The following is a 21,002-nucleotide window of genomic DNA, read 5'->3' as shown; positions in this document are numbered from 1 at the left end:
ATCCATCGCTCTTACGCTACTCTTTGACCCCCATAACCCAAGTCATATATCCAGTGGGCCAAGTATGTCTCTCCCTCCCACTCAACACCTTCCACCCATTCGTGTCACCGCCACTCTTTTTCATCAATGCCTCCACTTCACCTGCACTCCTGGTCCTTACAGAACTTATGATTCCATCAAACACTAGCACGAAAGGAATAATCGGTATAATATATGTGAAAAATAGGTGACCAGGAGAGCGCCAGAAGTAGAAGGGAGTGATTCCGAGAATCATTATACCCATGGCGAACATGGTTATCAGGGAGGAAATGGTGCGTTCTTGGAGTTCGAATATACTGCACCGATGTGTTAGTAATTTTGGCAACCCAAATGGGAAAGAAAGAGGAATGAGAGGAAAGCAGGGGAAAACATACCCAAAACCATCGGCAGTCTCCACCGTGTTCTTCAATATCTCGCCTCCCAATTCATCATCAAAATGATGAAAAGCCAAATTATACAAACGGAAAACTTTGGTCTCGCCATGTACACCATTTGTCTCACCATTAACATTCTTCAATAGGTCTCTCGGCGCATTTGCTGCATCGACAGGTTCAGATATGAAATTGAGATTCTCGCTGCGTTTCGACGCTTCTGTCCAATCTGGTATATGAGGATGCAAATCCGTCAACACAAATTGTACCTTTCCGTATCTATCATCGCCATTAACAGGACGTGGTGAGCGCAGAGCGAGTCCGTCTATCTGATTTTTTGGCGTAGCTACGACTTCGGCATATGAGACTTCCTGGTTTGCGATTGATGAAGTCGAGGCATTGGTAGTAGAAGCAGAGGAGTGATTCAAATGTGCGTTCATATACACTTCAATATAAGGAGTGGGACCTCCAGCCCCGGCACAGAAATCGACATAAGTATAGGATGTGACGTTGTTGGAGAGCACTCGAGAGAGGGTTGTGGCGACTAGTTGGGCGGGGGAGGAGGGTTGGATGATGGGGACGCGGAAAGTCCAGCAGAGGGTTAGGCAAGATTGAACCTTCAGACGGAGGTATTGGGGAAACCTGTGAAGATCAGTTAGTTGCAGCAAGAGGTGGGATGACAATGAAGGATCAATGAAAGATGGGAGAAGTGTGGAGCTTGAAGAGCTTGTCTTTCTTGAGCTGCAAGGGCCAATATACCAGGGTTGATCATTGATCTCAAATAAATGAAGCCGTGGACAAATGAGTACCATTTTTCCTTTATATCTCCTCGTATTTTCAATTCGATCACAATGTATATCTCAAGGTCAAAGATAAAAGCCGTCAATTGAGAAATGTCGAGTTGTAACAAACGAATGATGAATGATGTCGTATCCCAGATATGAAACATGAAGCTTTATCTCTTATCCTCACAACGCTAGTTCTAGCCCAAAATCAGGGTTCCTTCATTCCATTCTTATGCATATTGCATCACCACATTTTTCACGTTCATAATCCTTTGTCTGATGTCGTACGAAATTGAAGGAGAATGTTCATCTCGATAATTATATCAATTGTTATTGCGATTTGTTTGGGGAGTTCTTTGTATAAAGGTTCGGAGATTAGGAGGAATGGAAAGAAACTGAGGTAAATGAACACGAATTTAGCACGAAATCACGAGGTTGTGCATCTTTTAGTGAAGATCCCACATAAGATTGGAATTTGGTACGAGTTGTACATTCATTTGTTCTTCGTGTTGACATCTGGCATCTCTCACACAAAGTTTGCATCAAAATCTCTTCTCTGTTCTCTTATCAAACTAATCAACCGTCCAGACGACCACCAAATACATTACCATTAGTTGGAAATGGTATCCTATTTCTCCAAGCTCGTCACAAGCTCTTTTCCTGGTTCGTCAAGTGTGAGCGCAAATTTGGATGGGAAACGTTCGAAATTTCAGTTCCTTCATTGCCACCCGGTGTTGTGATAAATGATCCGAAGAATCTCGAGTTTGTTTTGAAGAATGAAGGCATTTTTGCAAAAGGGGACTTTTTCAAGAGCAGGTCTTGGGATTTATTCGGCAATGGAATTATCAATGCTGATGGGGATCTATGGAAGGTGCAGCGAAAAGCTGGCTTGAATTTTCTCAACGCTTCAAATCTAAAAGTACTTACCGATGTTGCACTTCCAAAATATCTAGAGGAGTCTCTGGCGCAGCTTAGGATTGTAGGTAATGGCAAGACCATTGATTTGGAGGCCGTGTTTCATGAACTGACTACGAAGCTTATGGGCCGGATGGCATACGATGTAAGGATTGAAATTTTCAGAATGCGACTAGGGGCTCTTCACTGACAGTATTAGATGGACATGCGTTCCGGTGACCCATTCTCGTTAGCTTTCGAATACGCATCCGGAGCTACCGGAGAAAGGTTCCAAAATCCTCTTTGGCCTGTCACCGAGATGCTATTTGGTGGTCGTTTTAGATCGTCAATAGCAAAAGTCAAAGCATTTGGTACTGAGATTGTGTCGAATGCTGTTAGAGCCCGACAAGAGAAGTCTCAAGTGAACAACGAGCAAAACTCCTTGGATTCTATTTCTGGCAGTTTAATCAATTCTCTATTGAATTCAATTGACGACCATCAAATGGTAGCAGATGCAGCCCTGAATTATCTTTCTGCTGGTACGTATCGCATCGGATTGCCGTGTATCTATTCCTCAGCTGATCATGTCTAGGCCGTGATACTACTGCACAAGCTTTGACGTGGGCATTTTATCTTCTAATGCGTCACCCAAGAGTCATGGACAGTGTACGTCAAGAAGCAGCTTCTCTTACTAAAGGTCCCAACAGACAGTCAACAACATACAAGCCAACAATTGTCCCGTATATTATGGCTGTTTTCTACGAAGCACTGAGACTTTATCCTCCGGTCCCATTTGAAATTAAGCAATGCGAGCAAGCGACTACACTCCCCGATGGAACCTTTCTTCCTGAACACGCTGTACTAGTCTGGTGTCCATGGGCAATGAATAGGTCAAGGTCGATCTGGGGCGACGATGCTGATAATTTCAGACCTGAGAGATGGCTAGAGGATGGCGTTATCATTTTGAAGACTGCCTTTGAGTATCCAGTCTTCAATGGGGGACCGCGTACTTGCCTGGGAAAGAAAATGGCAGAAGCTGTGGCTGCTCAAGTAATTGCAACCTTGGTTGTCAATTTTAACTTTTCGCTGATCGATCAGAAAGAGAGAATCAGTAAGAATAGTCTCACTTTGCCTATGGAGGGTGGGCTGCCGTGTAAAGTGAGTATCATTGCCTCTGCATGAAGCACAATCCCAGTTGCAGAGCCTTGATTTTCTAATTGTGGAAACAATCTTTTCGGTATCTTATTGGCCACGTTCATTGCTCATTCAACTTCAATCACGAACCATGAATGTCCCAATCCGCGCCGAATAATATTATTCGGCGTTCGAGCTAATTCTATTCAATCCCCGAGTTTGTGATATCTTATGCAATATTTCGACATTCGAAGCTCAACTCCTTCTCATTGATTAATGCCATGTGAACACGAATAGATATTCGAGAAAGACCTGAGTTCGCCGGAGAAGTGTAATCAAGGATGCTCTAAATTTGTTGTTCCTTCCATGTTCGGCAAATCAACCAATCAGATGCGCACTTAGCACCAAGTCGTCAGCGTCCTGTAAGCAGATGACAAAAACAAAAGAAAGGAAGTCCGCGGCTGCTTTCAGATTTTACAGACTCTGTCCAGTATATGCTCTCCATATTGACATAATTCAGACATGGGTTGCGGAATGTACCCCGCAATTCTGAAGACGGGCGTGTATAAATGTTAAGACATGAGCCACATAATCGATATCCATCTACTTGACATAATTACGCATCGATACTCAACAATGACTGCCGTACATCTCAAAACTATCAACGCCGATGGCGTCGACATCTTTTATAGAGAAGCCGGGCTCTCTGATGCTCCTACGCTCCTTCTCCTTCACGGCTTCCCTAGCTCGTCTCATCAATACCGCAATCTGATTCCTCTTCTATCTAAGAAATATCACATCTTAGCCCCGGACATCCCTGGATTTGGGTTTACTACAGTTCCTGAGAGCCTCAACTACAAGTACACATTTGATGCTTTAACCACTTCCATCGAGTCTTTCTTGCGTGAACTAAAAGTTCAAAAATACTCAATCTACCTCTTCAACTATGGCGGTCCAATTGGACTACGTCTTGCGATTCGTCAGCCAGACGCCATACAATCAATAATCTCCCAGAATGGCAACGCATATACCGAAGGACTCGGTGGTTTCTGGGCCCCTCTTGAACAGATGTGGGCAACCAAAACACCTGAAGAACTCGCCTCTTCCAGAGAATCCCTCAAAGGAGTCATCTCCCTTGATTTCACCAAATGGCAATACGTCACCGGAACCCCTGAGACCAATCTCCACAAAATCGCACCAGAGTCTTATACCTTGGACTATGCTCTAATTTCCCGTCCTGGAAACACGGAAATCCAACTTGACCTTTTTTACGATTATCGTACAAATATTGATTTGTATCCAGAGTTTCAGAAATTCTTTAGGGAGTCAAATGTACCAATTCTAGCGGTTTGGGGAAAGAATGATGAGATTTTTGTTCCGGCTGGGGCGGAGGGGTTCAAGAAGGATAGTAAGAATGTGGTCGTGGAGTATTTGGATGCGGGACATTTCGCTCTGGAGACTAATGTTGAGGAGATTACAGATGCGATTTTGAGGTTTAAAGAGAAGTTTGGGCTTTGAGAAGTGGAGACGAATAAGTTTGAGATGTTTTAGTCGGCTTTTCAGGTGGAAATGAATGTTTGAAATCGTTCGAAACAATCAAAATTTCTATTCATTTGATGATTTGTTATGTCGGTTGAACTGGAAAATGACGTGTAACTCTACCTTCTTTTATTTTGAGTTTATTGTGAATCAGTTGATAAGTAATCACCTGGTCACAATGTGCACTTAATATCATCAACGAACCTGTTGGTATCACCTCAGTAGTGCATAATAGGTCCAATACATTGATTGATATTGTGTATATTGCTATTCTACGCTCAGAGCTACGAAGCAATCTAATACTCGTGCATTTAACAATTTCCATCTCAAAGAATGAGCGTCCAGATCAATATCAATACAAGAGCATGCCCTCTCTAATCGTGACGTGAGCAATCTTCGATATCTCATAGACTATCATATATTTCAACAGGCATCAATTCTGTTATTAGTGGGCGATTCCTTCGACTATATGTCGGAACCGGCCCAAATTACCCATATCTCTTTTTCTTGATCTGAGACGGCTCTACTTGATATCTTTCAACGAATTTTCATCGTGAAACTTCATAAGCTTCTCTTTGGGCCGCCGCAAAGTCCACCGCAAAATGATTCATAGCTTCTCGGTCAAAAACAATGGTTGAATTTTGAAGATCCCGTATCTGCACTAGCTCTGATGCATCTTGCTGAAAATGGTCCTCGAAGAGCGTTGTTCTAAGTTTAAGCTCATTATTCCTCAGTTGTTCCATACGGTCATTCATAGTCTCAAACCTCAAACGTGAAACCTTCTTTTGGAGTTTATATACTTCGTATCGAGAAGAGACAAGTTTTAGAAAACTGGAGATTCCAAAGAGAGCTATGAAAATGAGAGCGATGATTAGCACAGAATCACGTCGCGGGTCGGCGAATGTAGCAGGTATTATCATCTTTACTTGTGGAATTTTGTGGTGAGGAAAAGGCGGCGGGAAGCGAGGCCGAAGAATGGATGAGCGATGATGGAGTAGGGCTCAAACTCGCCATGTAAGAGGAAGATGTGAGATCCATGTTTCTGTGTGATATAATGCGTAATTCCTGAGGTCTGTGGTAGGTGGATTGAGACAGATTCCTGTGTGAAGAAGATTGAAGTTGAGATTAGAGTCAATCTTCGAGGTCTTTGTAAGAATAGATGTTGAATAATCGAAAGGGGCACGGCTTTGTGATTGAGTTTAGAATGAAATATCAGACTTTTTTCTTTTAAAGCCACACCCAAATGTTTAATTCATCCTCTAGATTAGTCAACTTTGATACTAATTGTGCTAGTATATCTCGTGACATAACTTCCACGGTTTAAGTTTAGACCGGTTCCATGTCGAAGAGATATCCACATTAGTCAGACTCTGCAAGACCTCAATCATATCCTCCTCAAGTGTATGCTTCTATGTGTATTCTTCTAAAGCCTATCTCAATAAAACTTTACATCACTATCTTCTCGTTATATTGATCTCACGACCATCACCTTCTATCTCGCTCCTCGTATTAGCCCTACTCTGACCTTCACCATTCTCTCCCCCTTTTCCACCCGATTTCCCAGCCTTCCTCTGCCTAACCCATCTCAACAACCACGCAAATTCCAAAACTGCCGCCAGCCCCCCTCCAGGTCCCAGTCCAAACCCTAGTCCATTTTGCACATCTGGGGAGAGTCCTTTTTTTGTTTCTCCTACAAAATAAGATTGACATCGAAATACCCGACTCTCATATTCCGGTGAGATATAATCGTACTGCGCTGCGAACACTGTGGATGTGTGATCGGAAACTGCACGGAGGGATGCACAATCGAAGAGACGATATGTTTGTATTCGAAGGGTTTCGTTTAGATATTAAAGGGCTCGGAGCGAGAGGCTAAGATTTTGTTATATTTGGGAATTGAAGAAGGTAGAGGGGAGGGGCAATGAAGCGGGTAGTTTGTGAATCTGAAGTGGAAAGAGTAAAGAACTACATACGAGAAAACTTGACCCTGAACTAACATCTCTGTAGCATTGACCAGCCTGGGAAAACTTACATCCCCATCTACAGACGCAGAGATTGAACTCACATTTGCCAGAACAGGCATATGGAGACTTTTGAAATTGCCAACATTGGCTTGAAAATTCAAAGGGCAAGCAGAGCTGAGTAAACAGACGGTTCGATGAAACCTTTAACATCAATTTCGGCGGCATTAGTGAGAGAGTCAAAGTTAATGGGTACAGGTGATTCAAAAATTGTTTGGGCATCGATAGAGATGGGGTCGTGTACATCTTTACCACCGATTAACATGGGCATTGATAGTCTGTAGTTTTGTCAGAGAATTCATTATTTGCATACATATGAGAGAGACGAAAAGAAGACCGAGCATACATACTTTGATATGTTTCCCCATGTGGTAAGATAGTCACAGGATTCTAGAGCTGGAAATGTAAAGTTCAGGGCCGGCATCTGTATTATCGCATATTGACCTACAAGAACCGGCTGGTGAATACTAGTCTGCGACATATTTTCCAGAGATCCAAAGTCAATGCTACATTCAAACGTTCAGGTTAGCACCTGATATGTTCTCGGATAACCCCCTAGACTTGGATCTCAAGCATCCAACCCACGAAACATAAAAACAGGCACCAACTTTCCCACTTGCATAACGAAAACAAAACTTTCACTCATTCTTCCAAATAGACTAAATTTGAGCTAATAGTGCAGCAGCAAACCAAACAATTAGAATGTGCATTCTCCATCCCTATCCAAAGCCAATCATCCGCTCTCGCTTAATTGGAAATGTGAGTGTCATCGAAGATGAAACGATTTTTGGCAAAAGAAATGGTGGCTGTGCAGACTGAGTTGACTCTGTTGGTTTTTTGATAATCTAGTATGAAACATATGGGATGAACTCTATTTAGACGACTTAGTGGGGGCTAAGAAGAAGAGCCACGCGTGAAATGTGGTGCTTTCCATTAGCAGAAGAAATGGCCGGTAGAAGTTTTTTATAATCCAAATGGGTCGAGGCATTAAAACTCAGTTACATATGGCTCTGGGTGACTGCCTGTGGATACCAACGCTTTCAAGCTAGTTGTTCCACCAGTCATTATCTTGGCTTCCCTATTTTCTCGTTTCAACACCGACATTGAAATGTCGGATTCGTTGAGTCGTCTTAATACATATAGAGAGGTCCAGTGTGAGAGCTTCAGTAAAAGCCCCAAGCAAAGTTCGACGAAAGCTGTTGGAAGTATTGTATGAGTACTAGCGCCCGCGCTGTTTTATAGCCCCTGTGCCAGGGAGTGGGAGTGAGAGTGCAGGCACAAAGGAGTAACCCTTTCTAATCTCTCCGCCTTTCAAAGCCTTATGATTGTCCCAATTCTTGTCATACAATCATTCCTGTACTCTTTTAAATATCAAATTGTTTAGAAAATCTAAATTTCAAAAGGATTCATAATTTTTTCGGAGACTAAGACTAGAATATCACTGTTCTATCAATTCACTTAAAGTGAAGTTTTAAAAGATTTACAAGATTATCCACTTGGAAGCCCTCGTTTTTTTTTCTTTTTTTTTCTTGAAACCAAAATATCATTCTTTCGTTGGGACTAGATTAGCACATTTTTTGAAAAAACGATATGGACTAGCACATGCGAGACCCCAAATAGACTTTATACTAATCAAGATACTAATATATGAAATGTTGCTATATGGGGTTATCACCGTGAAATAAATGGATGTTTGATCTTTGTATCGTTCTGTGTCCTCTTTGGTGGTTTTAAGGAGCTTTCTATTTGTGCCCCCAGCAGTAACTCAAGCAGATATATCTGATCAAAGGAGCGTATCTCGACAAATTGAATGTTTTGTTATCAACTCATTTGGTGAAAGGATCATTCTCGTCTTTACTTCCGATATCTATCAATTGAGCGGGATTGATGACTCAAATAATTTCGAAACTCCAGATAGTCATAGTTAAGAGCGCAAGAATTTATCTAGTCCTTCACAATAGTGGTTTTCCTTTTCGTGAAGCTGCTTTCTCCTTCCGGTGGTATCTTCTTAATCCGTGGCCATTCTAGACATAGATCTGCCATTATTGTAAGCATAAACATGCGGACGGATACCATTACTCACCTAGTGATGATACCGCAACATAGAACCGGACTCTCTTACTTTCATAAGAAGCGCGAGGAAGAGTAAGTTCGAGTTTTTCCAAGCTAAGATAGAGGTCTCCTCGGCCTTGGTAACTGTCGCCATCTACCACACATATTGCACCTGAGAGCTAGTTTGCTCTACTGATAATTGCCAGGAATCAGATTTACGAAAAGCGTTGCTGAGTTCAGTTTTGATCTTGCAACAGAATATGCACTCATCTGATAGCTCTGGTAAAAGTGATGGAGTGACAAGGCGATGCTCATCTGAGGTACCACCTGGATGATAATTTCTGGTTGGGAAAACAAGTTTAGCTTTACCATTCTTTGGGCACATAACAAGAGCACCCCCAGGATAGGATAGACATCATCCAATCTGAGACTCTGCGCACAAGTCTCAAGGCAAAACAGGAGGCGTGGAATCAATCTTATGCATAATTTCGCGGATATCTTATCGGTAACCTTGTGGACGGAAAACTCGACACTTAATCATTCAATAAATTACACATTGAAAGTACCTAGATTTCAATAATTCGCAATTGAATTAGTTCCTGGTCAGGGCCCTATGAAATGTTAATATCGATTGTCTGACTTTACATTGGATATTGACAAGAGAGTGTATTTTCGATGTCCCGATTTTCCGTTCTGCGAGAGCTATCACGCCCAGCCTCTACCCAATATGGCAACGTGACCAGTCTTGCGCGTGCTTTCCTCGTTATTTGGTTGAGTTTGACTTCAGTATCTAATGGGATGGATAATAAATTACACTAGGACAAGTTCGAATCTCTTTTAGCTCAGTCCCATCATCAGAAAAATCAAAACAGTAGACTGTTATTCTATTGCATAATTTATCCTCTTACAGAAGCTCAAAAGATACGAGTACGTTTCACAGCCCTCGAATCACAAGCTTGCAGATCGAGGTTTCAATTATTTTACCTTCCATTGTACTGCCAAAAAGGTGTGAGAAACTGTGAGCCCCCGACTGCATCAAGAAATTTATTTATACAACTACACAATATCCTCCCTCCCTCAGACTACTTCATTCACTTACTCCATCTAAATCAATAAACAGAACTCTTCAAACAATCTCCCAGCGCTATCTCCTCTTTTTTCTCTGTTTCCTCCCTCCACGTCGTTCAGTATCACCACCTCCTGGCCGTCTTCCTTCTACTGTACTTGGCCTTCCTCTTTTTGTACCCACTTTGATATCACCTACATCAACTCGTTCCGGATATCTTCTCTCTTGTTTGTTTCTCGTTTCACTTCCTCCATGTCGACGGACATATCCACTAACTTTTACATTTTCCTGTGATTCCTTATCCTGAGATTGACTCCTTTCCGCTCGTCCTTCTCCAATGCTTAACTTGCTTTCGGGTGAGCCGGTATCGTCTCCCACTTCAGGTCTCCGAATACCCTCATCAGCCACTTTCACTAGGACTATTCGTTCCTCTCCTATACTTTCATCCACACTTTTCTCCGTCTTCCTGTCACCAATTCCAAGCTTCCTCTCCGGTGTCCTCGTATCCCTCTCTCTAACCATCAATCTCTCATCCAAATTCAAATATATTTTTCTATCCTCTCTTTCCATTTCCCTGTCCCTGTCCCTCTCTCTCTTCACTCTCATCGCAGCAGCCAATCTCAACCCTTGTTGCCTTTTTCTCTGTCTGTATGTTTCTTTTCTTCCTCTTCTATCTCTTCCACGACTGTCTCCTTGTCCATGCACTTTCTCTATTTCTGCTTTGAGTTGTCTCACTTTCTCTCTCAGTTCCATCTTCTCCACTTCTACTTTAAGTAGTCTCAATTTCTCTCTTAATTCATCCTCCTCACCTCCTCGCCCAACTTCCGCTGTCAGATTCCCACCAACACCAATACCATCACCCTCCTTCTCCTTCTCCTTCTTCTTCTCCATATCCACATCCGTATCCACATCCACATCCACATCCATTCCCATTCCCATTCCCAATTCCCCGACACTCCCACTCCCCTCATCTCCCAGATTCCCATCTCCCCTACTCAATCCCTCTCCTTCCAAATTTCCCAAACCAGGCGAATCCCTATCTCTCTCCCCAGAACCCAAACTCAAACTCAAACCTGACCCCACCATCGGCGTAATCGGAGGTGTAACCACAATCCTCGGCACTCCGCTTTCCTGCCCCTCGAAATCCCGCAACGCTAACCCCAACTTAAAATCGAACCCCCTCCTCCCCTTCACACTCAGCGAGAACGGTGGTGTAGAAAGCTGATTACTCACCGGACTCAACGGTGCACTCTGTGGTAAACGTGGTGGAAAAGTAAGTCCGAATGCTACCTGCAGAGCTTTTCTATTCGGACTATCAACAGGCCAAACACAAAAAACAACCTTCCGAATTCTTTTTTGTCGTATAGCGCCAAAAATAGGATGACGTAAGAAATCTCTGACAGTGCCTACAGCAATACGAGCAGCGAGACGATGGGGGAAGGATTTGTGACCTGTGGAGATAGCTGGGAAGGCGATGATTACACCTGTTGGTTTAGGAGAGGACTGTGAAATATGATGCTTCGAAGGGCCGTGGGAAAGTGCAGGGAAAGATTTGGATGATGGGAGGTGCATAGACGGAATCGATGTAATCGACGAGATAAATGTACTTGGCAGAATAGACGGAGACGGAATAGGCGAAAGACCAAACGCATCTAAATTCATATCGCTCGGACTCGCCAGACTCGCTGGACTGCTTATACTTCCCGCCATATTAACTGTACCGAAACTTCCTAACCCTCTTTCCCTTGGCATTTCCGGTGTACTCTCCTTCTCCGTTGGCATATCCTCATCCGCATCTGGCTCTGTATCCGCCATAATCATATCTTCTCCTGTGCTTGTGGAGAATACTGCATTTCCATCCATTCTTTTCTTTTCAGTATTTGAAAAGTTTTCTTCCTTACCCTCCTCCGCCTCATCCTCCTCTTCTCCTCCCCCTTTTTGCCTCTCCCCCTCCTCCTCCTCCTCCTCCCTCTCCGCAATCCCCATAGCCTCCACCAACGCCCCCCGATAACAATTAACCAACAACTGTTTCACCAACGGCGTACTATACGCTTTATCCGCGAAATTCGGCGCATGCGTATGGATTATATATTTCGGTCTTCCATTTTCCTCCCTCTTTTCCACTTTCCCATTCCTCTCTTTCTCAGAAGCACTTCCGTCTCCCAACCCAAAACTCCCACTCACCCCACACGCCCCAGCATTCAATCCTTTCTTCCAGTTCTGTTCTCTCCACTTCGCTAGTTCCTCTCCGGCTGTCTTGTCGATTAGGCCGGGGAGACTTATCTGTGGTGTTGCTGTATTTATCCCCATGCCCATCCGGGAAGGCAAGTCCACGAGCCCAGAATTCGCAACCTCAGTCATCGAACCCTTTGCACGCATAAGCGGATACGTAGACGGGGATTGAGAAATTGGATTTACGATCGCGGTACAGGGATAGGAAAGGAGAGAGACGAGACGCAGTTCGAGCGGTACGAGGGGGTCGGAGGAGGAGGAGAGAAGGAGGCCTTGGGAAAGGGGGAAGGGGGCTATGATTGTAGTTGTAGGTTTAGAAGGGGAGGAGAAGGGCGGTTTTATGATGAAGGGGTTTGGGATTGGTGAAGTCATTTTGATTTGTAGAGCGGGTTGGGGTTTTGAGTGTGGATGGTGTGTAGTAGGACAGTAGGATAGGATAGGATAGGACAAAAGGTAAATGTTGTATAGCGAAGAACAATATAATAATCAAATCAGAACCGCATGTCTGTTTCCTTCTGGGAACAAACCGTGAGGAAGTATATAATACTCCTGCGATACTTTTGATAAACAGCGAATACTTTCAATCAAAGCACCACAAACACCCAGAAATCAGTATGCACTCTCTCATCCATCCCCACCACCACTCTTTCACAAACTCCCCATTCCCGTCCCCATCTCCTTTTTCTTTGTACCCAAAATCCCTACACGTAGTAAATCCAACACTAGTGGCACACAGCAACAAAGACGCATTTCTGACACGCGGGGATATCATGGGTGAAACCGGAAGAAGTTGGGATAAAGATTTATCTTGGTGCTTGGTTCTCATTTGGTATGTAACTGAAAAATGAATGTGAGGAAATGAGGAGAAGAATGATGGTTATTTCATAATAATGATAATGAGGGAAAAGTAACCTTATTTTTGAAAGGATATCTTCTTACCGAAAATGTAAAGGGATAGGTGAAATCAGACTAATGATTTTGGGTTTGGATAGTGCGAATTGGGGGTATAGATCTGAATGTATTGGATCTATAACTGATAGTGTATCAATCTGCGAAATAATATATCATAGAGTTTTTGTTCATTGAGAAAGATCAATTATCAATTTCGATATACCATGATTCAGCGGAGCCGCATGCCCCTATAATAACAATCGCATCAGCAACAAACACTATTCAATATGATACAAGATTAATTATATGCTTGACTTTCGATATATATTGAAAAAAAAAACAATATACCAGAATCGAATGCTGTGGTATCATAACTCCAACCCCTTACACCAATCCTCTGATGAATAATCCGTACAATCCAAGTGCTGATGTCCTAATTCCCATTTTATGCACAGTGTCCATTTAATCCATTGCACCCAACCCAATTAATGTTTGATATTTAATTTTGCTCCGTCGAATAATACCGATCGATTACAGAAACGTCTTTTTCCCAATCGTTTTTGCGACGCGATGGTAAATTGTCGCAAAGTGGTCGAGATTCGACCGAGTGGCTTCTCCTATCCCACGCCCACATCCGTCAATCGCGCTGGATTTATCGTTCCGCTGTACTCAACACCAAACCATCTAATGCCCCTTCTAACCATTTTCCCAATTCCTCTGCTTGTCTTCTCATACCGCTGATGCCCACTCCACCTCCTCTCGCACTTCTCATACTCGCCGTCTCGCTCCCTTCTCCACTCCGGATAACTTCCCTCTCGTGTCCTCCATCTGGTGACGCTGGTTGCGATATCGATATCAACCCTTCTCTTTGAATCTGCGGCGTGGTTGTTCCTGAAACACCGGGTGCTGGTCCGATCGCGACAAATAATAATCCACAAGCTAATAGTCGTATCACCATGATGCCCAATTCCATCTGTATCAAAATACTTTTCGTTTCTCGAGATTTGGGACTGCGACCATGGGACGATTCGCCATTGGGAGGAAGCGCGTCCGATACGGTTTGCGCCGGAAAGGGGGAGTAGAGGGTCCACAGTGAGAGGGCGAGAGTACCTTGGTGACGCAGTACTGAGGCCGGAGAACTGGATGAGGTACTTAGAAGCTTGCCGGTGGGTGTCAGCAGCATTAGTGTATGGAGATGTGGCGATATGTTGTTCTGTAGGAAGGTGGATATTCTCTTGCTTAGGAGCATGGTTTGACTTTGTGGTGGATGGGACGTCATGGTTATTATGTGATTTGATCTGGTTATATTTTGTTCTATTGAATGAGATATTATTAGTAAAGATTTCTCGTATGAGATTGATCGTCTTTGTAAAGATAGAAAATATCAATTGGAACAACTTAGAAAAATACATACAATATTATGAATCAGCTGTAGTGAAAGTGATTGATCGAGCAACAATAGGATAACAATAAGAAAAAGAAGTGAATTGCAATTCTGAGCTGATAAGAGGTTGAATGGCTCGGCATGGGCGGGGAAGGTCTGAGTAGTTTGTAGCTGTAGCTTAAAAAATATTTCGAGGATGATCTCGGTAAAGTTTAGGCCATGAAGGGTGTAATCAGACATAGCTGGAGAGACCTCACTGATACAACTTCGAATTCATATTCATGGCAGCAAGAGAATGTTAGAATCTCACTACTTTATAACTCATAATGGCTTGATACAATGTCTATACTCATTAATTCTACAGAGGAAGAGTTCGAGTTCATGAAACCTGTGTGTATAGACTCATGTATGGTACCACTCTATGAAAAGTCATTTAAATTCATACTTTCAGAACCCCATCTTACACCCATCTATATGAAACGGTAGAGGATATGTATACGTTTGAAGAAGCTACTCTGCCTCCACGGCAGTGGCTCCCGGAGGGCCAGCGGAGCGTCATTTTGATTCATTAATCGGTTTGATTATGGGGGCAAGCCCCCAAACCCCCATAGCTCGCTGCGCTCGAGTGTATATGTCATAAAGATCGAATTGATCATTGAATACCCTTTCTATTGTGAAGCATATCTAGTACTTACTGATACAATGTTAGTGCTACTTCCTAAGGTGTACTAAAATATGTCCGTCACATTTAGCACCCACAAATCGATAATCGATGATTTCTGTGTCTACTACAAATACCCGAGTACTCTTCTCTACACAGGTATTCAATTATTCTACTGAGATCTTTATTAATGTATGGATAATTTACAAGATAGAACATTACTTGATTAATTAATATCCTTTAATATTTAATGATTCTCTCTTCTTTGCAAGATCCATAAATAGTTCACAGACTCTCGACAGTATCAATTCTACAGTAATTACTACAAGCACAGACATCATCGACATCGGCAAATATGACGATTCTTGAACATTGGATGGAAAGTTATACACCCGAGGACCCTTCATTACATTATCTCTATTTTTCATTGGCATTTTATTTTTCATGGATGTTTGCTTTCCAAAATATCATGGAGGTTGTGGTTGAAGAGCTTAGCGATGTCATTGATCTTTTCGAAGAATTGCTCTTTCAATAGAGTTGAAGGAGGGGATAACTTCTACATGAGCTTGAGTGATAGATGGTAAGGTCCAGAATATCTTTGCGTAGGTTTGAGTAAGGGGATGGGAAGGTCATCTACCTATAATCTTTTGATACGATGATTTGAACTCTGGCCAAAGAATATCCTCTTCGCTTTGATATACGAAGGACTCGGTACCGAAATAGTCTCCAAACACAGCTTTTCATCGGACAAGATATCATTTGCTTAGAAATATCGTATCAGACCTTTCTAAATTCCCCCCACGTCATAATTACCTAGACTAGCCGAAGAGAGGGGCGTGGGAACATCATCATTGTCAAAGTATTTTTGTACCCCTCATCAATATAAATTGTTGCTATCCATTCATAACAACGTCAACTATTTCCGCATTGCATTCTATGTACTCCTTTCGCAATTTAAACAGGCTCATCAAACCAAATTATTTACGACAAAGTATTGTAGATTCAGGTACGTTCTCAAGAGCTGTACCAAGGCTACATCCATCGGCTCAATCACTCCTATCAATCCCACCTTGTACAGTTTGCTGATACTCAAATACTTTTACAGCAAGTAGATCATACGCAACAATGGCTACCGATACCAACACCTATAAGTTCAATCACTCGATGTACGAATCCAAATTAAACATGAACATCTTTTATGACTGGATGATACTAATCCGCCCAAAGGATTCGAGTTAAAGATCCCAAGGAATCTGGTAAGTTTGTACCTCAAATGTGTGCACTCAAATAGCCACAATACCTAACTATCTATCCAGTCAAATTCTACGAACACTTGGGCATGAAGATGATTCGCAAGATTGAACAACCTGAAGCTAAATTCGACCTTTATTTCATGGGTTATGATTCTCCAAAAGCTCTCTCACACGCAAACCACTTCAGCGATCGCGAAGGATTAATCGAATTGACACACAACTATGGAACTGAGAATGATGCCGATTACAAAGTCTCAAATGGAAACACTGAACCCCACAAAGGTTTTGGGCATACTTGCATATCTGTCGACAATCTTCAAGCAGCTTGTCAACGAATTGAAGATGCTGGATATAAGTTTCAAAAGAAATTATCTGATGGACGTATGAAGCACATTGCATTTGCATTGGATCCGGATAATTATTGGGTTGAGATTATTGGGCAAAGTCCTGTGGAAGAGACTGAGAACATCAAAACTACGGATACCGAGACATATCGAATGGTAATCTTTTCTTTCCTCTACAAAATGATATCTGGGCAACTAACAAAATTGTAGAACCACACTATGATTCGTGTCAAGGACAAAGAAAAGTCATTGAAGTTCTACCAAGAAATTATGGGAATGTCACTCATGAGAACAGCTGAAAATCCAGGTGCTAACTTCAATCTTTACTTCCTTGGGTATCCTGGAGAAAAGGGTCTTCCTACATCATCAGCCACATCCAATCGTGAAGGCTTGTTGGAATTGACCTGGAATTATGGTACAGAGAATGAAGAAAACTTCAAGTATCATAACGGTAATGATGAGCCACAAGGTTTTGGTCACATCTGTAAGTTGCACAATGATTTCTTCTTCATATATGGGCTAGACTAATTTCACGATAGGCGTGTCAGTTGATAATTTAGATGCAGCATGCGAGAGATTTGAGAAAATGGGCGTTAATTGGAAGAAGAGATTGACTGATGGTCGTATGAAACACGTGGCATTTGTTCTCGATCCTGATAATTACTGGATTGAGGTTATTCAAAATGAGAAATTGAAGGAGAGAGCTAATTGGTAAATGTTTGAGTGGAATACCCAAGTAGGTTACAGGATTGGGGATTGGGGGTATATCAATACTTGCATAGTGTATCATAGCAAATCGAAGCTATCATACGTTATGAAGCACAGAGAACGAATAAGCACAGATTCTATCATCTCATGTGACTTCTGCAACTTCTGTGACATCTCACTTTTACCAATAATGATTAGAATTCGAATGAACAAGGCTCTCTGGATGGCCGGGTTCTCCTCGACATTCGGCATAACGTACATTAGTGTAATGCGGGGTTCAATTGCGGGGTGGGGGGTTCCGTGTCATCTCATCTCATCAGATCTCAGAAAGTTTCATGAACGAATCGGAGTTGATCTTCATTTTTGGTGGTACTATACAAAAGACCAACCTTTCCTGTTCCTGTTGGATCTTGTTTCTGGTGTTGTTCATTCACTTCCGCCTCACTTCTTCCTCACTTCTTGACTTCTCAATTCTCTTTCATACTGACCTTTGACAAACAAAGAAAGAGTACCAAGTGCAAGGTGCATAGTACCTACGATTACTCAACAAACCTACTGCAGATTATCCCAAATACTACTTGGTCACTCACTATACACACAACCTTCGAGAAGCTCTGAAATTGTTCTTTGATCAAAGTCGAAAAAGAACATAAAAACTTCACAATGGCACCATCAGCCCTACCAAATCTCGACAATACCTCTTCCGACTCCTCACATCGTCCCAAGATTCTCATTCCAGAAAAAGTATCAGTCGATGGTCTTGCCCTCTTAGGTAATACATTTGAAATCCATCAACCTAAAACCCTATCACCTACAGATCTTTTAGAAGTAATTCCTCACTACTCTGCTCTCATCATTCGCTCAGAAACAAAAGTTACAGCTGAGATTCTCGCTGCTGCGAAAAATCTCAAGGTCGTAGCGAGAGCAGGAGTAGGTGTGGATAATATCGATGTAGAAGCTGCGACGAAAAATGGAATCATCGTGGTTAATTCCCCGAGTGGAAATATTGCGGCGGCGGCAGAACATACGATTGCACTTTTGATGGCGGTGGCGAGGAACGTACCGGCTGGGGATAGGTCGTTGAGGAACGGAGGGTGGGAGAGAGGAAAACTTGTAGGGACAGAAGTGGGAGGGAAGATATTGGGGGTCGTGGGACTGGGAAAGGTGGGATTGAAAGTTGCGCGCATGGCGGTGGGGTTGGGGATGAAGGTTTGGGCGTTGGATCCGTATGCTAGTCCGCAGATTGCGGAGGCGAATGACGTGCTTCTTGTGAAGGAATTGGGGGAGTTACTGCCGGTGGTGGATTTTTTGACGATTCATACCCCGCTTATTGCTAGTACGTTGGATTTAATCGGGAAAGAAGAATTGTCGAAGATGAAGAAAACGGCAAAGGTACTCAATGTAGCCAGAGGAGGTGTCTACAACGAACAAGCACTCCTCGATGCTCTCGATGCTGGTATCATCGCAGGAGCAGGTCTCGACGTCTTCACATCCGAGCCTCCAACCCCTTCCTCCCCAGCTCAAAAACTCACTCAACATCCTAAAGTCGTCGCAACTCCTCATCTCGGCGCCTCGACGATCGAAGCTCAAGAATCGGTCTCGGTAGATGTTTGCACACAAGTTCGTGCTATTCTCTCTGGAGGACTCCCTACTTCTGCTGTCAATGCACCTCTGATTCTCCCTGAAGAATACAAAAAACTGCAACCATTTGTCAAGTTGATGGAGAAAATGGGAGGCTTGTACACCCAGCATTATCGTGGAAAGGGCGTAGGAGGAAAAAAATTCGAAGTGATTTATGAAGGGGAACTCGCGGGGATAGCGAACACGCGACCGCTTTTCGCGGCATTGGTAAAGGGATTGGTGGGAGTATTAGTGAACGCGGTGGAAGAGATGTGAATATTGTGAATGCGAGTTTGTTGGCGAAGGAGAGGGGGATTGTGATAAGTGAGACGCATGTTAGTGAGAGTAAGTATTTGGTTTATGCGAGTTTGGTGACGGTGAAGGTGGAGGGTGGGAACTCGAATGGACATCAGATTATTAGTGGTTATGTAAGTGATCGGGGAATTTTTATTAGTAGACTCGATCGCTTCAATACGAGTTTTGCGCCAGAGGGAACTTTGTGTTTGTTGAGGAATAATGATGAGCCTGGGAAAATCGGAGTTGTAGGTGGGATTCTGGGAAGAGCGGGGATTAATGTGAGGTTTATGAGTGTAGCGGCTTTGGATAAGAAGGGAAGGGAGAGTGGAAGTGAGGATGGGGGGGTACAGGGAGAGGAGATTAAGAATGAAGCGTTGATGATACTGGGGATTGATGGGGTGGTGGGTAGGGAGGTGGAGGAGGAGTTGAGAGGGGAGGAGGGGATCTTTGATGTGGGGATTGTTTGTTTGTGAGGGGGGGAGATAAAGTAAGATTACATCGGGGAGTGAGTAGGACTACTCGAGTTCCGGAGAGAAATTGAAATCTGGAAAAATGAAGGAAAAACGGAACGGATAACTCGGCGGGGAGCAAAAGACGAGTTCTTTTTTCTGAATAGCATCAAAGCATCTTATTATCATAGTGAATCGAAATTCGGACACCACAACGGGCAATGAGAGTTATTCATGTTTATGTCAAGGTGAAGATGAGAGGAAAAGTAGATAAAAAGATTTCTGAGAAATACATGAGAGAATGATGAGACGATGAAGCTAGTGACGATACATGACATCTGAAGTTATGAATACATATTGTTTTGGGGACATGATGATATTGTAAGGATAAAAATGAGTGGTAATTAACGAGGTTTTGATATGCATTCTTCTTCTTCTTTTGCCTCCTCCTTTTCCGGATGAGTTCGTTGAGCTATATCTACTATTCGCCTCATTTCATTTTATTTTATTCATTATCTTCATCACTTCGTCTTATTTATACACATACACATATATGAACATACAATCCCCCATAATTATCCCTCCGCGACAACCCAATACAAAGTTACAAACCTCAATTTCACAAATACAATCAAACTTAATATAAGCATAAAAAATTCAGTAAATTCAGTAAATCCACTTCATCTGTTTACTTCATTCATCCCCCAAGACATATTTATTCCACATACTAACTCCCTCCCCCTTTCTCCCTCATCAATTCATCAACTCACACCCTCACAACTCAATACTCTGCTCATCGAATAAAGATTCACTTCTTCCCCCTTCTTCCCCCTCTCCTCCTTTTCAAGTACTCCCAGATAGTTCCAAATACAAGTACCTCAATACGTAGGTATCAACACCTCACCTCACCTCTGCCCCCATCCAAACTTTCTTTCCTTATACACACATATCGATAGGAGATATGGAGAATTTGAGAAACTTCGTGATTCACTGTCTGCTGTGTGAGAATGGGAGGTTGAGAGGCTGGGATGGAGTTGTGGGGTTTTTGCTTATGTTTTGTGGTTGCTGTGATGGGTGGGAGAGTGGGGTTGTGGTTATTTTCTGGTGGTGGTGGTGGTGGTGGTGGTTGTTTAGTTTGGTTTGGTTTGGTTTGGTGTTATCATTTCTGGAAAGAATTTGTGCGGGAATTGAGTATAAGGGTGAGAATTGAGATAGTTGAGGGGGTGAGTAGGGATTAGGTGGTAGAGGCTGGGAGAGAGCGT

At 42.8% G+C, this 21,002-nt stretch overlaps 10 protein-coding genes across 10 annotated transcripts; 4 read left to right on the top strand and 6 right to left on the bottom strand.

Moving 5' to 3' along the window:
• Positions 1–16: 16 nt before the first annotated feature.
• Bfra_009907 (uncharacterized protein) lies at positions 17–1,222 on the bottom strand (the record flags this gene model as incomplete). Its single annotated transcript, XM_037340243.1, has 3 exons — positions 17–335; positions 414–1,052; positions 1,170–1,222. The coding sequence occupies 3 exons, from the start codon at positions 1,220–1,222 to the stop codon at positions 17–19; spliced, it is 1,011 nt and encodes a 336-aa protein (XP_037189466.1).
• A 275-nt stretch (positions 1,223–1,497) lies between these two features.
• Positions 1,498–3,271, top strand: Bfra_009906 (putative cytochrome p450 protein; the record flags this gene model as incomplete). The annotated part of the gene is made up of 4 exons (XM_037340242.1): positions 1,498–1,595; positions 1,784–2,255; positions 2,310–2,628; positions 2,682–3,271. The coding sequence occupies 4 exons, from the start codon at positions 1,498–1,500 to the stop codon at positions 3,269–3,271; spliced, it is 1,479 nt and encodes a 492-aa protein (XP_037189465.1).
• A 588-nt stretch (positions 3,272–3,859) lies between these two features.
• Bfra_009905 (putative hydrolase or acyltransferase of alpha beta superfamily protein) lies at positions 3,860–4,741 on the top strand (the record flags this gene model as incomplete). Its single annotated transcript, XM_037340241.1, has 1 exon — positions 3,860–4,741. One exon carries the CDS (start codon positions 3,860–3,862, stop codon positions 4,739–4,741), a length of 882 nt encoding a protein of 293 aa, XP_037189464.1.
• Positions 4,742–5,310: 569 nt separating this feature from the next.
• On the bottom strand, positions 5,311–5,800 carry Bfra_009904 (uncharacterized protein; the record flags this gene model as incomplete). The annotated part of the gene is made up of 2 exons (XM_037340240.1): positions 5,311–5,612; positions 5,689–5,800. 2 exons carry the CDS (start codon positions 5,798–5,800, stop codon positions 5,311–5,313), a joined length of 414 nt encoding a protein of 137 aa, XP_037189463.1.
• A 416-nt stretch (positions 5,801–6,216) lies between these two features.
• Positions 6,217–8,629, bottom strand: Bfra_009903 (uncharacterized protein; the record flags this gene model as incomplete). Its single annotated transcript, XM_037340239.1, has 4 exons — positions 6,217–6,548; positions 6,928–7,061; positions 7,134–7,289; positions 8,610–8,629. The coding sequence occupies 4 exons, from the start codon at positions 8,627–8,629 to the stop codon at positions 6,217–6,219; spliced, it is 642 nt and encodes a 213-aa protein (XP_037189462.1).
• A 98-nt stretch (positions 8,630–8,727) lies between these two features.
• Bfra_009902 (putative heterokaryon incompatibility protein) lies at positions 8,728–9,220 on the bottom strand (the record flags this gene model as incomplete). Its single annotated transcript, XM_037340238.1, has 3 exons — positions 8,728–8,819; positions 8,867–8,949; positions 8,994–9,220. 3 exons carry the CDS (start codon positions 9,218–9,220, stop codon positions 8,728–8,730), a joined length of 402 nt encoding a protein of 133 aa, XP_037189461.1.
• A 759-nt stretch (positions 9,221–9,979) lies between these two features.
• On the bottom strand, positions 9,980–12,505 carry Bfra_009901 (uncharacterized protein; the record flags this gene model as incomplete). Its single annotated transcript, XM_037340237.1, has 1 exon — positions 9,980–12,505. One exon carries the CDS (start codon positions 12,503–12,505, stop codon positions 9,980–9,982), a length of 2,526 nt encoding a protein of 841 aa, XP_037189460.1.
• Positions 12,506–13,676: 1,171 nt separating this feature from the next.
• Bfra_009900 (uncharacterized protein) lies at positions 13,677–14,303 on the bottom strand (the record flags this gene model as incomplete). Its single annotated transcript, XM_037340236.1, has 1 exon — positions 13,677–14,303. One exon carries the CDS (start codon positions 14,301–14,303, stop codon positions 13,677–13,679), a length of 627 nt encoding a protein of 208 aa, XP_037189459.1.
• Positions 14,304–16,194: 1,891 nt separating this feature from the next.
• Positions 16,195–17,381, top strand: Bfra_009899 (putative lactoylglutathione lyase protein; the record flags this gene model as incomplete). Its single annotated transcript, XM_037340235.1, has 5 exons — positions 16,195–16,235; positions 16,297–16,325; positions 16,386–16,822; positions 16,877–17,150; positions 17,206–17,381. 5 exons carry the CDS (start codon positions 16,195–16,197, stop codon positions 17,379–17,381), a joined length of 957 nt encoding a protein of 318 aa, XP_037189458.1.
• A 656-nt stretch (positions 17,382–18,037) lies between these two features.
• Bfra_009898 (putative d-3-phosphoglycerate dehydrogenase protein) lies at positions 18,038–19,270 on the top strand (the record flags this gene model as incomplete). Its single annotated transcript, XM_037340234.1, has 1 exon — positions 18,038–19,270. One exon carries the CDS (start codon positions 18,038–18,040, stop codon positions 19,268–19,270), a length of 1,233 nt encoding a protein of 410 aa, XP_037189457.1.
• Positions 19,271–21,002: the final 1,732 nt, after the last annotated feature.

The sequence above is a fragment of the Botrytis fragariae genome, assembly GCF_013461495.1.
Source record: "Botrytis fragariae strain BVB16 chromosome Unknown tig00000163, whole genome shotgun sequence".
NCBI classification, from domain to species: domain Eukaryota; kingdom Fungi; phylum Ascomycota; class Leotiomycetes; order Helotiales; family Sclerotiniaceae; genus Botrytis; species Botrytis fragariae.
Note: the sequence above shows the minus strand (reverse complement) of the source record. Positions and strands in the feature narration are given on the sequence as shown.